At 38.7% G+C, this 13600-nt stretch overlaps 1 protein-coding gene across 1 annotated transcript in view; it reads left to right on the forward strand.

Moving 5' to 3' along the window:
* Nucleotides 1–13600, forward strand: part of NELL2 (neural EGFL like 2) — a 148656-nt gene that overhangs the window by 56299 nt on the left and 78757 nt on the right. The window contains exons 10-12 of the mRNA XM_071733559.1: nucleotides 3136–3227; nucleotides 6043–6145; nucleotides 8195–8323. Coding sequence (XP_071589660.1) covers nucleotides 3136–3227; nucleotides 6043–6145; nucleotides 8195–8323 — 324 coding nt within the window. The remainder of the gene's footprint in view (nucleotides 1–3135; nucleotides 3228–6042; nucleotides 6146–8194; nucleotides 8324–13600) is intronic.

A 13600-nucleotide genomic window follows, 5' to 3' on the forward strand; every position in this document is an offset into this window, starting at 1 on the left:
ATAGATGAGAAGAGAAAAACTCAGTGATGATGCTCTGAATTTGATCTACAGAGTGTACCTTACTTTTAGGTGGCTTTTAATGGAAGAAACTGCCCAAGTATGGTGGAATTTGTCAAGTTTTAGAGAACACTAGTAGGGAAGAAATAATTATAATAAAGTTGACATTGATGATTTCAAGAAGAAATGTCTCTTTCAAGTGTAGCCATTGAGAGCTGCAGTGCATAAGAAGATACGCTCAGGCTTGTGTTCAGAGTATTCAGTTTGATGGGTTTTCAATTTAGCTTCAATTTAGTTTTTCAGTTGGGCATTTACAGTTTGTTGGTTATTCTCTCAAACAGAAGTAGATCACTCTGTATAGACGGGTCTCTGATACCTGAGATCTTAGAATTTTTCTGACAAAGCAACAGGAAAATCCAGTAGCTGGAAATGTTTATTTGGTGGCATTCAATGAATGAGATGTCATTTTCTTAGTGTAGTGGCCAGCTCTTGTGGTTGTGGGGCAGTGAGCTCTGCTTGGAATTTTTAGGAGCCATTCAAGCAAGTGGCTTGAAACACAGTCTCTACTGCTACTTTCTAGCCTTTGAGGAACAGTCCTCAAGTTTATGAAAGACATGGGAAAGGGGAAAGACTGTCTGGGCAGAGCCATACCTCACAGCCCAAGAATTCGTAAGTTTTTCTTTTTTTCAAGGCTTTATGGAGAAGACTTGATTTTCTTGCTGAAAGGAAGTGTTTGCAATACTGCATCACTTCATTGATGATGATTTGCAATACTGCATCACTTCATTAAGATGATTTCATATGCCAAGACTTCCGAGGACTGTTGGTGGCTTCAAGAAATAACTTTATGATTTCACACAAGGCTAGAGGTGGTTTTTTGGTATTTTTTCTGTATACATTACTTTCTAAATTTCTCTGAAGAATCAGAAAATTTTCACCATTGATATGGAGACTGGATTCAGTGGACTATGCTCTGAAGTAGTATGGATGCTTTTCTTTTTAAAGATGCCTGGGGGGTCATATTCATCTGTTAAGAGTATTTTGGCTTCAGGACAGTGTTTTCTTTCAAGACAGAATGACAGTGATCATGATGTCTTTTGCCTTTCTTATGAACAGGCACAGTCTGACTGTTGGAAATGAGGATATTTTATCAGTCCATTGCTGTTTTGTGGTCCTCAGACACCAGAACACTTTCTTCTTTCCTGACATTGTTCTTAGAAGCCTGAAATATATGGGGGAAAGGGCTTCATATATAAGTATTTAAGTTTAGTGTCATGGCCTCTAATATATAGGAGACAATATACATGGCTGGCTGATTGCCTTGTCCTGTCTGGAGTAGTAATCTGCAAGTCCCCTGTAGAGATTCACTTAGATTTTTTTTCACATGCTTCCTTCTAGAAGAGCTTGTTTTCTGGTAGAGGAAAGAGATGCTGTATTGAGCTTTTCTGACCCTTTGTAACCTTTCTTTGTGGATATTGTACAAACATTCTTCTTCTCTTGGTCCTATGACTTTCTCCTGTACTCACTCACTCCTGTGGCTCTTTTCTGTGCTTTATTTATTAAGTCTGACTGCAAACTGATATTCATGGGATTTGGGATGTTGCAGTGCATTGTGATATTACTACTTGAAAGTGGTGTGCAGGCTTATATCACACAAGACAGCGTATATTTTATAAGATATTATAACTCATATGTTGAAATTGGAAAAAACCCTTTCTTGTCACTATGCCCATCATCTGTTTTTCAACATCAGTTCCAAGAGCTGACATTTTACATGCTGACAAAGTAATGAGAAGTTTGTACAATCAAGTATTTGCATGATAAAAAAAAAAAGAGAATTGAAAATAAGAGCAGAAATAGTAATTATCATCAGTCACGCAATTTTGTCTTGTAATTTTAGACATTTTAAAATTGCCTATGAATCATAGTCTATTTAAACTGAACAGATTAATAATAATATTAATACAAAATTAATAAATTAATTGATGATGATAATAATTAATAACATTTTTTCTTTCTGTGCATGAATTTTAGTACCATTGATTTACATCCCCAAATCAATGATTAACAAATTAGATCTCTAACATGTAATCTAGAACTCAGAAGTGGTAACCAACTCCTGTTATTTCATGATTATCCTTACTTGATGAGCCTTGACTGTGTCCTAAGCATCAGAGACAGATGTCTGAGTTTCTGTACATAGCAGTGACATTTCTTAGGGTTTTTACTTAGCATAATATAATTGCAGTAATGGATGCTTTAAAAAAAAAAAAAAGCAAAACACTTTGCTGTGAAGATTTTTTATGTAGCCCTTAAATACTGACTAGGAACTGTAGTGAGCAATCCAGTATGTGCTGTGTCAGCACCCCACTGCAAAACCCAATAATTCCAGGATGCAGGAGTGGCACTGGGCCAGGTTGTGGTATAACAAACACCAGGTCAGGGGCCTCATTTTGCCGTTTGATTTTTGGAGACTTTATCCTAATTCTGTAGGGGGGAAAAACCCAAACCCACAGTCACTGAAGGTCAGTTTTTCTACTATAAAACTCATAGACTCTGATATGCTTCAGCAGTAACACTAAATAATTGACAAGACGAAAACATATTGTTTTTAAATGACCGTGTGGGGTGATGATAAATGAGAGGGCTGTAATAACAAATAAATATGTGGCTTCAGTGGTCACCCTTTGTCATGCAGTGTTCCTCTCCAAGAAGCTGGCTATCAGTGTCACTCCCACAGCTCTCAGCTCCTTTTTCCTCCCTGCCCTTGAGCCGTGTTGCAGGCAGCCATCCTTTCCTTGGTGTCACCTGACACAGATCTCTTCTGTCCTTTCTGGAGCTGTCTGTACTCTGTACTGCTTCAACATCTTTCACCTTCTACTTATGTGTGCTTTTCTGGTTCTTCTGTGTTTTTTTTAATTTTCTCCTCAGACTTTTTTTTTCCTTGTGACATCCAGATGCCTACAGGACAGAAATTAGAATCATTTAGTATTTAGAAGTTTAGAATAAGCTTTCAGCTGAGCCAATCTTTTATTTAAGAAAGTTATCTGTGAGAAAATTCACCAGTTCTATAAGCAGAGTACTTTTTAACCAAATCATTGTGCTGTTGTTTCTTTTTTTATTTATTTTCTCCTGAAGCGGTGTGCATATTTGAAGGCAGAACCTACTTTGAAGGACAAAGAGAAACTGTGTATTCAAGCTCAGGAGACTGTGTTCTGTTCCAGTGCAAGGTAAGAATACTGTTGAGGGGGGAAAAAAAAATTTACACGTTCGAAATATCAAAGTCCTACTGAAAGAAACTATTGAAACACAGACAGGTCTGCTTTAGGATACGGTAACAGAAAAGGCATCCTTTGTTTATTTTGTCTTGCTGAGTTCCACAGCAAATTTTCCAAATAAATTTGCTTTTCATAGCTGCAAGCTTTGATCACGCAGCTTGACGATCAAGCTGCATCCTTTCTTCATTTAGGTTTGCTGCATTTAGGGCTTGTCTCCAATAATAAAAATCCACCAGACTACCTTATGCTTCCTTTGGCACATGTGCAACATTATTGTTCAAAACTATGTGCTTGGCTATGAATGTGATGGGGGCATGATTTGGAATGCAGGATAATTCTTAGTGGAAAAGGAGAAGACCTGGCAACCCAGCTGTCTGGTTGTATTTCTAGTGATGGAAATTGGGTAGGGTCATTGTTTTATTTGTATACAGAACACATCTGATGCTGAGCCAGTCTTGTCCTGCTGCATGAACAGGGCTGCTTTTCAGGCCCCATTTGCATTTTAAGGCAAAATATACCTTAGGGACTGCTACGGGTTGAGAATTACACAAACTGCTTCAGAGAGTCTTGTGTTGCCTCTTGGGGATGGGGGGGAACGAAGAGGAATTCTCTCCAGTTAGAGAGCTGAGTTAGAGAGTTAGGTGGGCAGCTGCATGCTGGCAGGTGGAGCTGGAAACCTGAGATCACATTTCTAGGTCAGAGAAGAGAGGGGAGAAGATCCTTCAGCCACACTGCTGCAGTCTGGTGGACCAGTTTCTGGAAATCTCAAAACTTTTTTATACAGTTGTGAAAAAGTGTAGAGTAGAACTGAGGACCATTGTTTTACTGCCTTTGATTTTACTCATCGTGAGCTTAATTCCTGGAGTAGTTGCTTTGAAACCCTTTTGAGACAGCAAAGGAGAAGCTGACCAGAAATAATTTTGGGTTCAGTCATATAATTTTCGGGGCTGTGAGCTCATGTTTTCAAGGTGCACCTGAATTCTGTAACTAGACAATGGATACAACTAACAACCATCACAAGTTATGTGAGAACAACCATCACAAGTTATGTGAGAACAACCATCACAAGTTATGTGAGATTGCCTCGTGTTTCTTGCAGCTGGAAAGGGTGATGCTGTATGGACCAAAAGCCTCTGTTGGCTCTGCTAGCCTGGATTCCTGTTGATCATACTTGGTTGCTGGTGGCTTGCCTGAGTGTCCCAGCAGAAACATTAAGCAGAAACTTTGGCTGATTCCAAAGCTGCTTTTTCAAGGACTGAAGTACACCCAATTGCTGCTGAGCAGCTTTCTGAATGATAATTCAGAGCAAAAACCCCAAATACTGTGAAATGTGTTGGTCACTTAGGCAGCTGTAGATGGGCACAATTTTATCACTGCCAGAGTTCACATAAAAGGACATAGTGAATGACTCCAGCTCAAGAGAGAGACTGAAGAGAAATGGCACAAGTACTGATTTCATGCTTGAGGGCTTATTATGATGTTATCAAGACAATGTAGGAAATTTCTTCTTTTCATTTGCACATAATTCTAAACATAATTTCTTTGTTTTATTTGGCTGCTGCAGTTGTGCCTCCTACAGGCATGTACTTTTCTGCTTGAATGTTCCAAAACAAAAGAGTGAAAAGTTCTCTTCCAAAACAGAATTTGTGAAAGAATTTTATGTAATCCGTATCACTATAATTGATATTATTCCTATCAAATGTTTTGAGGGTTTTTTCTTTATTTTGTGAGATTTCTGGGTTTTGTTTGTTCTGACATACACCACCTCTGTGGCTGGTTTAATTTTCTATGTTATCAGGTTGGGGTTGGATTCTGTGTCAAGATTGCTTAAGGTGAAATTCGAGCAGTAATTTTGATATTTTTGTATTTGTGTTTCATCTTTATGTTTCATGCTTGAAGGTGATTTCAAATTAAATGCAAGATTTTCAGTGATAATACATGCATGATTTTAGGCACTTGCATGCAGGGTCCTGAGTTCAGTCAGCCCATGTTTTAACCAGGTTGCTGATTTTAAGGCAGGTGCCTGTCAGGAGCATATTATTCCTTGCTTTGTTGTCTCTCTTTGCCATCTCATGACTGGAACACTGCAAGGCACATGAATTAGTGCCCAGGGGTGCCTAAAGGTGGTAGCTGGGCAGTAGCCAGATTGCTGGGGCAGGCACTTCATGAGGTGCTGCTGCAATGTGTGTGTGCCCTGCACCAAGTACCTGAGACATTTAGGTACCATCTTGTGGCAATAGTCATTTCCAGGTTCCTGATCCAAGCTTCACTGAGAAACCTTCTCTTTTCTAATAGGCAGTCAGTGCCTCTTTCCTTCAATGTGACTGCCACAGTGCTGACAGGGGAGATGCTCAAGTCTGATTTTCCTTGCTGTACAAATAACAAACTGCTTTAGAGTATTCATTATGAGGACCCTTGACTCTGGAATCTGCTGCCTCAATTTCTGAGAAATAATTATTACTCTTTCAGGCATAATTTTAGGAGAAACTTCTGAAGCAAGTTGCTTGACAGTTAATATAAGAGAAGAATGAGAGCTGTTGCCACACTTTTGGTTTCTTGAAAAGGTTTGAGTATAGGGGAGTTCCTGATGCTTTCATTGTGCTGTGCTGTCCTTTCAAATGCTTTTTCAAGTTTGAGTATTCTTGGGATTTTTGGGAGTTTTTTTTCAGATTCTTCTTTGCACATTATAATTTAAAAACTCCAATAAAGTTATCGTTTATCTTTCCTTTTTCTCTCACAGTATTAACCAATTACTTCAATTTAACAGGACCATAAAATGCAGCGTATTCCAAAAGGCAGCTGCACTGCTTTGAACTGCCCAGAATCTCAGCAGATCCCCTTATCTCACAGTTGCTGCAAAGTCTGTAAAGGTAAGGTAATAGTAGGATATATATAAGCTTCATGAAATATTCTTTTCTTATAGATTATATAGGTTTTCTTCCTGATAATAGGAATAGGACTCTCCTACACATGATAATCATGGTAAACCCTGGGAAGCTGCACATCTGCACCACATCTGCATTGTGGTATCTGAAAATTGTTTGCAAAATATCTAATAATGTGAATTCTGTGAAATATGTTTACTGACACTTGTATTTTTCATTCTAGCCAGAAATGGTTGAAAGGTCAAAGAAATGTACCTAAGTAGGGATTTTCTACCTTTCATCCACTCTGGTGTTCTGTCCACTCTGGAATGTTCCTGTTCCTCAGCATCTTTCTGAGATGCTTTGAGATGTCTTCTTCAGAGAACCATTTGTGCTATGTGTCTGATCGAAGAGTGGAGTAACTGTTTTACTTCTTTTGGGGTTGTAGCCTGCATCTTGGAGCAGAAGCTTTGGGGAATATTTTTCTATGCTTCATACCTTTGTGTATTACACCCAGCCTGATCCTTATCAAAGGGGGGAGATGCACTGAGTGCTCTGTGTCTTGAGCCCACTCTTTTGATCTGGATTAATACTGGTATCTTCAAAGCTATAAGGAGTTGTGTCTTCAAGTGGCTACATCTGTTTCTTCTACAGCTAAATAAAGATAAATTGATACCAGGCATGAAAGAAGATGGTAGCCTGGGGCTGATTTTAGGTATACTTCAGTGAAGAGTGCAGCTATACTTGTTTTTGTGCTACTTGGTGCAAACACAAAAGATGCGATTAATGACAGCAAGCAGAGAGATAGGAAAGTAGAAGAAAAGAATTTAAGTCCATAGATCTCAAATTCTTTCACAGTCAAAAAGGATTCTTTAAATTATGCTTTTTATAAAATCTTCAGTGGCCTAGAGAAAAGAATTCTGAGTTTCTTCTACCTGATATAGCTGGAAAATTTTAATATATGTGAGATGAGTTCTTTCTGAACATTTTCAGTCCCACCTTGGCCTCTCATGGGCTACAAAGCTTGAAGCTGCTATATGCTATTATTCAGCAGCATGTACTTTATTTAATACAGGACATAGGTAAGTCTTAAGAATCGTAATAAAAACAAACAAAAAAAGTAAAGAGCCATCACCCTTTCTGCATAACATGAACATTCTCATTTAATGCCAATGTGGGATACAGCCAGCCAAGGCCATGAAATAAAAAAAGTAAGACTACTGCTGTTCAGCAACATTGCAGCACTTGATTTCATGTTAGCAAACAGAAAGAATGTAAAAAAAACTACTGCTATGACTACAACTAGTGCTGTTACTACTGTGTTGAGAGGTTCAACTGTGTTGAGAGGTTAAATTTTCCAGACTGAAGAAAAATTTCAGAATCTTAAAAATTTGTAGTTAAGATGCAATGGAAAGTGGTCACAGTCAGTAAAAATGGAAGGGCAAAAATAGGAAAAGAGGAAATAGAATGAAGATAAGGTGAGATTTGAAGAATAAATTGATCTGAAATGGAAAGGATGATGCAGTCAGAGAAGACTATTGCATCAGTGGAGCTTGAAAGGAAAGGATAAAGGGAAGCAAAAGCAAACCAGTCAATGTTAATCAATGGTTTTTAGTTAAATACAGAAGTATTTTATAGATATACCTGGGGGCAAAATATGTTAAGTAAAAAAAAGTAGTAGCACTACTGAATGAGCTAGTGAGTGTCTAAGCTAAAAAAGAAAATGAAGAAAAATATATAATTAAGAAGTGTCCTGTAAAAGTTCTTAACAAGGACAAGGAGACAATAAGGGGATTTAAGCAATCCTGTCCAGCTGCTTTAGATCAATGCTATAACCAGAAATTGAATTGAAGACGTAGAGACAGTCTGTTCTTGTGGTCTTTACTACTCCTTTCATCCATTTCATGCTTGGTACAATTTATTTTTCGATATCTCACAGAGAATAGAGAGGCATTTTTTGACCTAATTGAAAAAAAAGATAGGACTGTCTTGGGTAGGGAGGTTTCATTATCCCTGGATTCTTTCTAACCCTCAATCATATTTGTTTCTTTACAGGCCATGACTTTTGCTCTGAAGGACATAACTGTATGGAGCATTCTGTCTGCAGAAACCTGGATGACAGAGCTGTCTGTAGCTGCCGGGATGGCTTCCGAGCCCTTCGGGAGGACAATGCCTACTGTGAAGGTAGCAGCTCATAGAGATGCTTAGCTCCACTTTATAAATTACTATGTATTGATTCATGAGTTGTCAGAGGGATAGGTCTATTAAATGCAATGAATTATGCAGCAGATTAATCAACTAAATTAATTATCTCTACAATTAGATTCTTAAAAAAAAAAAAAATCTGGTCAGTGGTGCGGTGGCGAGTTAGTGTGGCTGAGGTCTTGAATTAGAAACCTGCTTCCATAGGAAAATTTCAGATTCTGAATATTCAGATATTCAGGCAGTCTAATAGGCAACCATTTGAATAGCATATTAGTATAACATTTAGTTCCATTCTCTGCCCTGTTCCATTCTCTCTCCCCTGGAAGTAAGTAAATGCTAGAGACTAGATACTAGTATTGTTAATCATACTGAGTAAAAATTTATTATTTCAGCTGCTCTTTTGGTATCAGGGAGCAACAAGCTACTGACTCAGAAGAGAAGCCTCTATGATTGGTGTTTTTACAGTCTAGTGTAATCCTGCAAAACAAACCCACCCCCACTCCAACAATTAGAGACAAAGTCCTCTGCACAGTCTCTTGGCTTTTGTGTTTACTGTTGCTCTTCCTCATGAAAACCCTGGTTTTGTAAAAAAAAAAAAAAAAAAAAAAAAAAAAATAGGAAAGAATACTAGTATACTATAGGGCCATTTTTATCCTATAGCTTTCATTTTGGTACCAGGATGGCCTTTGACTAGTAACCAGCTTGGTTTGGATTTAGCCTGCTGAAGTGAAGCATCTGTGAGTAGAGTCTAAGGAACTCTGAAGTCTCACCTGATACTGGAATTATTGTCTGGCCTGTCATTCACTATTAAAAGGGATGAATCAAAGCCTTTTAAGACTTTTCTGTTGGCTGAACTCTGAATAAGTTAATGCCTGCAGCTTACTTAAGTTAATAGATGCATTAATGTCTGTGGGAATGCTCATCTGTAGATTTAGATTTGAGAATTCATTACTGTTTTCAGGAAAGGAGGAAATTAATTCAGCTTTGCATAACTCTGCTTTATGTTTATGGTAAGCCTTCTTATGGCAGCCTGCTTTGAGAAACTGAGCTAAAAATCATGCAAAACCAAAACCCTTGGTGCTCATCTTGTCCCAGTGGGCATCTGACATCAGGACCTGCTGTGTAGATAGTTCTGTGTTGCAGCATCAGCCACATTTATCCCAACTTACAGTCTCTGGGGACTATGCTGTGTTTCTGGGAACCCATCAGCCATTTCTTTTTTGAGGGGGCCACTGAAGCAATGAAGTTACGGTGCAAGCTGGTACTTTAAGAAGCTGGTTTTTTAATTTCTTTTTTTCCCCACAGCTCTGTTGTTACTCTGCTGAATGAAAGCAGAAAACCAAGTTGTGTGTTCTCAGGGATCTCCACATCACTCAAATGAGAGTCTGTTGCTATGTTTGGAACTTGCAAGGCATATCATAAGCAAAAAAACAAAAGAAGGTTTTTAATCAGCATTGCTGGTGAAATGTTTAGATGGGGACACAGTAGATTATCATATGTGAGACTGATTCATTTGTAGTATAAGTGGATTTATCAGTTTGTGCAGCACCTGAATTCAGTAGGATGACTTTCTGAGAAGATTTATTGGCATTATTGCTTCTGTATGGGCAAATAACATTGTTTCAGGATAGTTATTATCAATCTGGTTAAGTGCTTTCAAAAAAATTGTGTAACTGAATAAAACATTGGGACACTGTTTATATAAAAATAATAATCCTATTACTATGTTCAGCTGCATTAAATTAGCTCTCAAGAAAGTGTGTGATTTAGGGCCTTATCCAGGAACACTTGCTCACATTGAAGGCAGCAGGAGTAAATCCCATTAGGAAGATGGGAGCAATACTCTTCAGATTGGGTCCCTGCCAGATGAGGTTCTCCCAGCCAAGGGTGAAACTGAGTTTTCAGTGCTGAGTTTCAGGAGGCAAAGCAGCCTGGCTTTGCTGCCAGTCATATGCCATAGCTGCAGGGTAGGCAGCACACTTGAACTCTGCACTCTTGGCAGATGAGTCCACTTGGCTGCCTTCCCTGACCGAGTGTGGAAGAGGGAAAATAAGGTCACAGATTGAAATGTTGGGATTGTTTTTGTGGAAGAGAAGGGGCAGGGCACTGAAATACCTATAATTTTTCAGAGGTTTGCTTTTACTATTGGATCCCTCTCTTCCATCCCAAATGTCTCTATAAGCAATGAAGTTTTACCTTAACTCTTACCTTAATATTAAACAATACAATAGCAAAGGGCACAATAGCAACAGTGGATCACCAAGTCCTTTCAGTGTCCTTTCTTTCATCTTGAAAGGCTGAAATGGTCCCAACCTCCCTTTCTCAGCACAAGGGCTTTTTTCACTGTGCCATTGTGGCTTTACTTAAGAGCAATGCCAAGTGTGGAACTGTAGAATTAACAAAAAGCCTTTCAGCAAAGGGTTTTTGTAATGGCTGGAGCCCCTGGATATGATATCTGGTTCTGTATTCTTACTTCACAAACTTCAGATGTACTGAAAAATTAGCTGTCACTGACTCTGTGTTAGAGCAAAATTTCATTAAATACAATCCTGATTCGTGCCTCAGCACTGCAAAAATTCAAAGAATAAACAGAAGTAATGATGGTCCCAGTGGCAGAACTTCTCCGGAAGGCAGAAGAACAAAAATAAAAATATTCAAAAGTGGGATCAGTGCAGGTCTGGAAAAGCTGCATAAATTTCATCTGAATGACAGAAGAGTTTGGCTTCTGTCCTAGAAAGAATTGGTGCTTTTCCAAATCTGTGTGATATCTCTAGATACTGTTATGGTGAATACCTTTCTGTTTTATAATAATAATATTTGTTAATATTTATGTCACATTTAGCTTTCCCTTGGAGGACTGTTAAAAGCAATACCTAAAGAGCTGAGATTTCTTCATTTACATGCTGTAAGCCTTATTTCAAGTGCTCTGACATGTATTTTCTATCTCAGGCTATTGTGAAATTTGAGGCACCTTGTGGGCAGGCTGGATATGGATTATACAGTTCTGCCCAGGTTTAGGTGCTTTTTTATGTAGTATCCTTGGTGCATAGTGTACCTAACAGCAACATTTTACAAACACAGATGTTCTGGCATAGTGTAATTAGTTTTTCCCAAAGGAACACCTTCAATGCTCTCAAACTTAAGGTAGCCCCCTGGGGCATATTTCAAATAGTGTTCGATGCCCACTACATTTGTGGTGGGGAGTTGAGCTGAAAAAGTTTTTTAAGGATGAAATTTGTGACTATCGGCTATCAGGATATTCTGATGCATCAAGAGGAGTGAAGTATATCCATATTTCAAATAATATGGGTTTGTCAGTAGTCTGCTGGTGGCAGGTTTAGGTGTCATTCTCAGATCCTTGAAGCTAAGATGTTTCCATGACATTTTAGCCAGTCCTCAGAACATGTTTTTGGGAGATGTTACTTCTACCCTTTGGAGACAAAACTTGATAGTCTGAGTTTCTGATTTAATAATAATGATCAACTATCTCTGTGCAAAATCTGATCTCACTTCAGATTTTTTGCCAGAGATTGCTGGTTTAATTGAGAGGAGAGTACGCTGAAGAAAGAAGGCAGGAGAATGCACTAATCTGTTGTAAGCACCAGGATTAAACATGATCTGAGGAAAACAGGTTATTTACTTTTTTATGAAGAAAATTTAGTCTGCTGCAGGGGGGCTGTTTACATCAGGTGCTGATTTTGTCTAAGGTGGAGTTAATTTTCCTCAGAGAAGCCTGTGTGCTGCTGTGTTTTTTCTTTGTGATGAGATCAGGGATGTTTTAGCTACTGCTGAACAGTGCTTGGACGATGGTGAGGCTGCCCCTGCCTCTCCCTTCTCCTGCAGCCAGTGGGCTGGGGGTAAGCAAGACCTTGCTGTGGGGACACAGCTGGGACAGCTGCTCCTGGCTGACCCAAGGGATATCCCAGACCATCTGGTGTCATGGCCAGCAGTAAAAACAAGGGTGCTCTCTCCAAGGTGGCTGTTGCTCAAGGATTGACTGGAAGTCAGTCTGCTGGTGGGAGAAGGAGAGTGGTTGCCTTTGAATCACTTTTTCCCCCCCTTCATTTATTATATGATCTTTATCTTGACCCATGAGGTTTTTTTCTCACTTTTGCTCTCCTGGAGCAGCAGGTGGGTGCTGAATTGCCAGAGTCAATCCTCCATACATCACAAATGTATGTTATAGTTGTGTAGACTATAATGTTTATTGTCTGGTGTTTGGGAATTTAGTTGTACTAGCTGCACAGTACACAAGAATTTGGGGTAATTTCTTAGTCTTAAATAATTATTTTGTGAAACCATTTTTCTTTTTTATCTTAATTTGTCCTTTTTCCCCAATAACTCTCCTGGTTACTCAGCTGTTACCATGTTTGTCCCAGTTTCCAGCGCAGCAGCTGAAATGAGACCAGGGAGTGAGTGACTGCCTACATTTGAGAATTGCATCAGCTTCACTGATGATTGTCCCTAGAAGGGAAAATGCCTTCAGTTTAGAAATCTGCTGTTTAATAAGTTGGCTTGATTTCAGTCATTGTCAGTGGAGGGAAGTAGGCAGTCTTAAGAGGATGAATTGTCTCTTTCCAGAATAGATGTCTGAAGCACATCAGAAGTGCCTTTTGGTTGGATCTCATTAGAGGTCCAATGTTATCTCAGAGTTGTACGTTCCCATTCTGCTTGGAAAGTTTTACTGATTTATCCCTGTGTTTGAGTAAAATGCTAATGCCTTATTCAATGCTCTTCCCCAAAACAAAAGAAAAAAAATGCATTTCTTCACTTACCTAATCTGTACAATCTATTATTAATGTTAATCTTGGTGCTTCCAACTACTGGATTACAAAAATAAAGGACATTTTTAGAATGAGTTTAGCTTCTACAGGTTGTAGTAAAGTTCTTACGAAAATTAAAAGGTGATAATCAAATTATAATAGTGTATGTGTTGCATCATATTGTCTAAGAACAGTAATCAACAACACATTTTTTTTCTTTTGCAAAGTGTAATATTGAGAAAAGCATAGGTTAGAGACCTCTGTAATGGAAATGAAGCCCAGAATATTCAAATATGTTAAGTCCCCCGGGTCTTTCATAACCAATATTGGACTATTTGTTAGCTTTGCTCTCTCTGTGGCACGTACCAAATTCTTTGGGTGAGTCTGTCTTTGGAGCTCTGAAGTTCTGTCAGTTTTGTGAAACTGGGAAGGTTACCCAAGCTTCACTCTTCATACTATGATTCATCATTCTATGGCTCTATGATACATAAAT

Source organism: Heliangelus exortis, chromosome 1 (assembly GCF_036169615.1).
Source record: "Heliangelus exortis chromosome 1, bHelExo1.hap1, whole genome shotgun sequence".
Lineage (NCBI taxonomy): Eukaryota > Metazoa > Chordata > Aves > Apodiformes > Trochilidae > Heliangelus > Heliangelus exortis.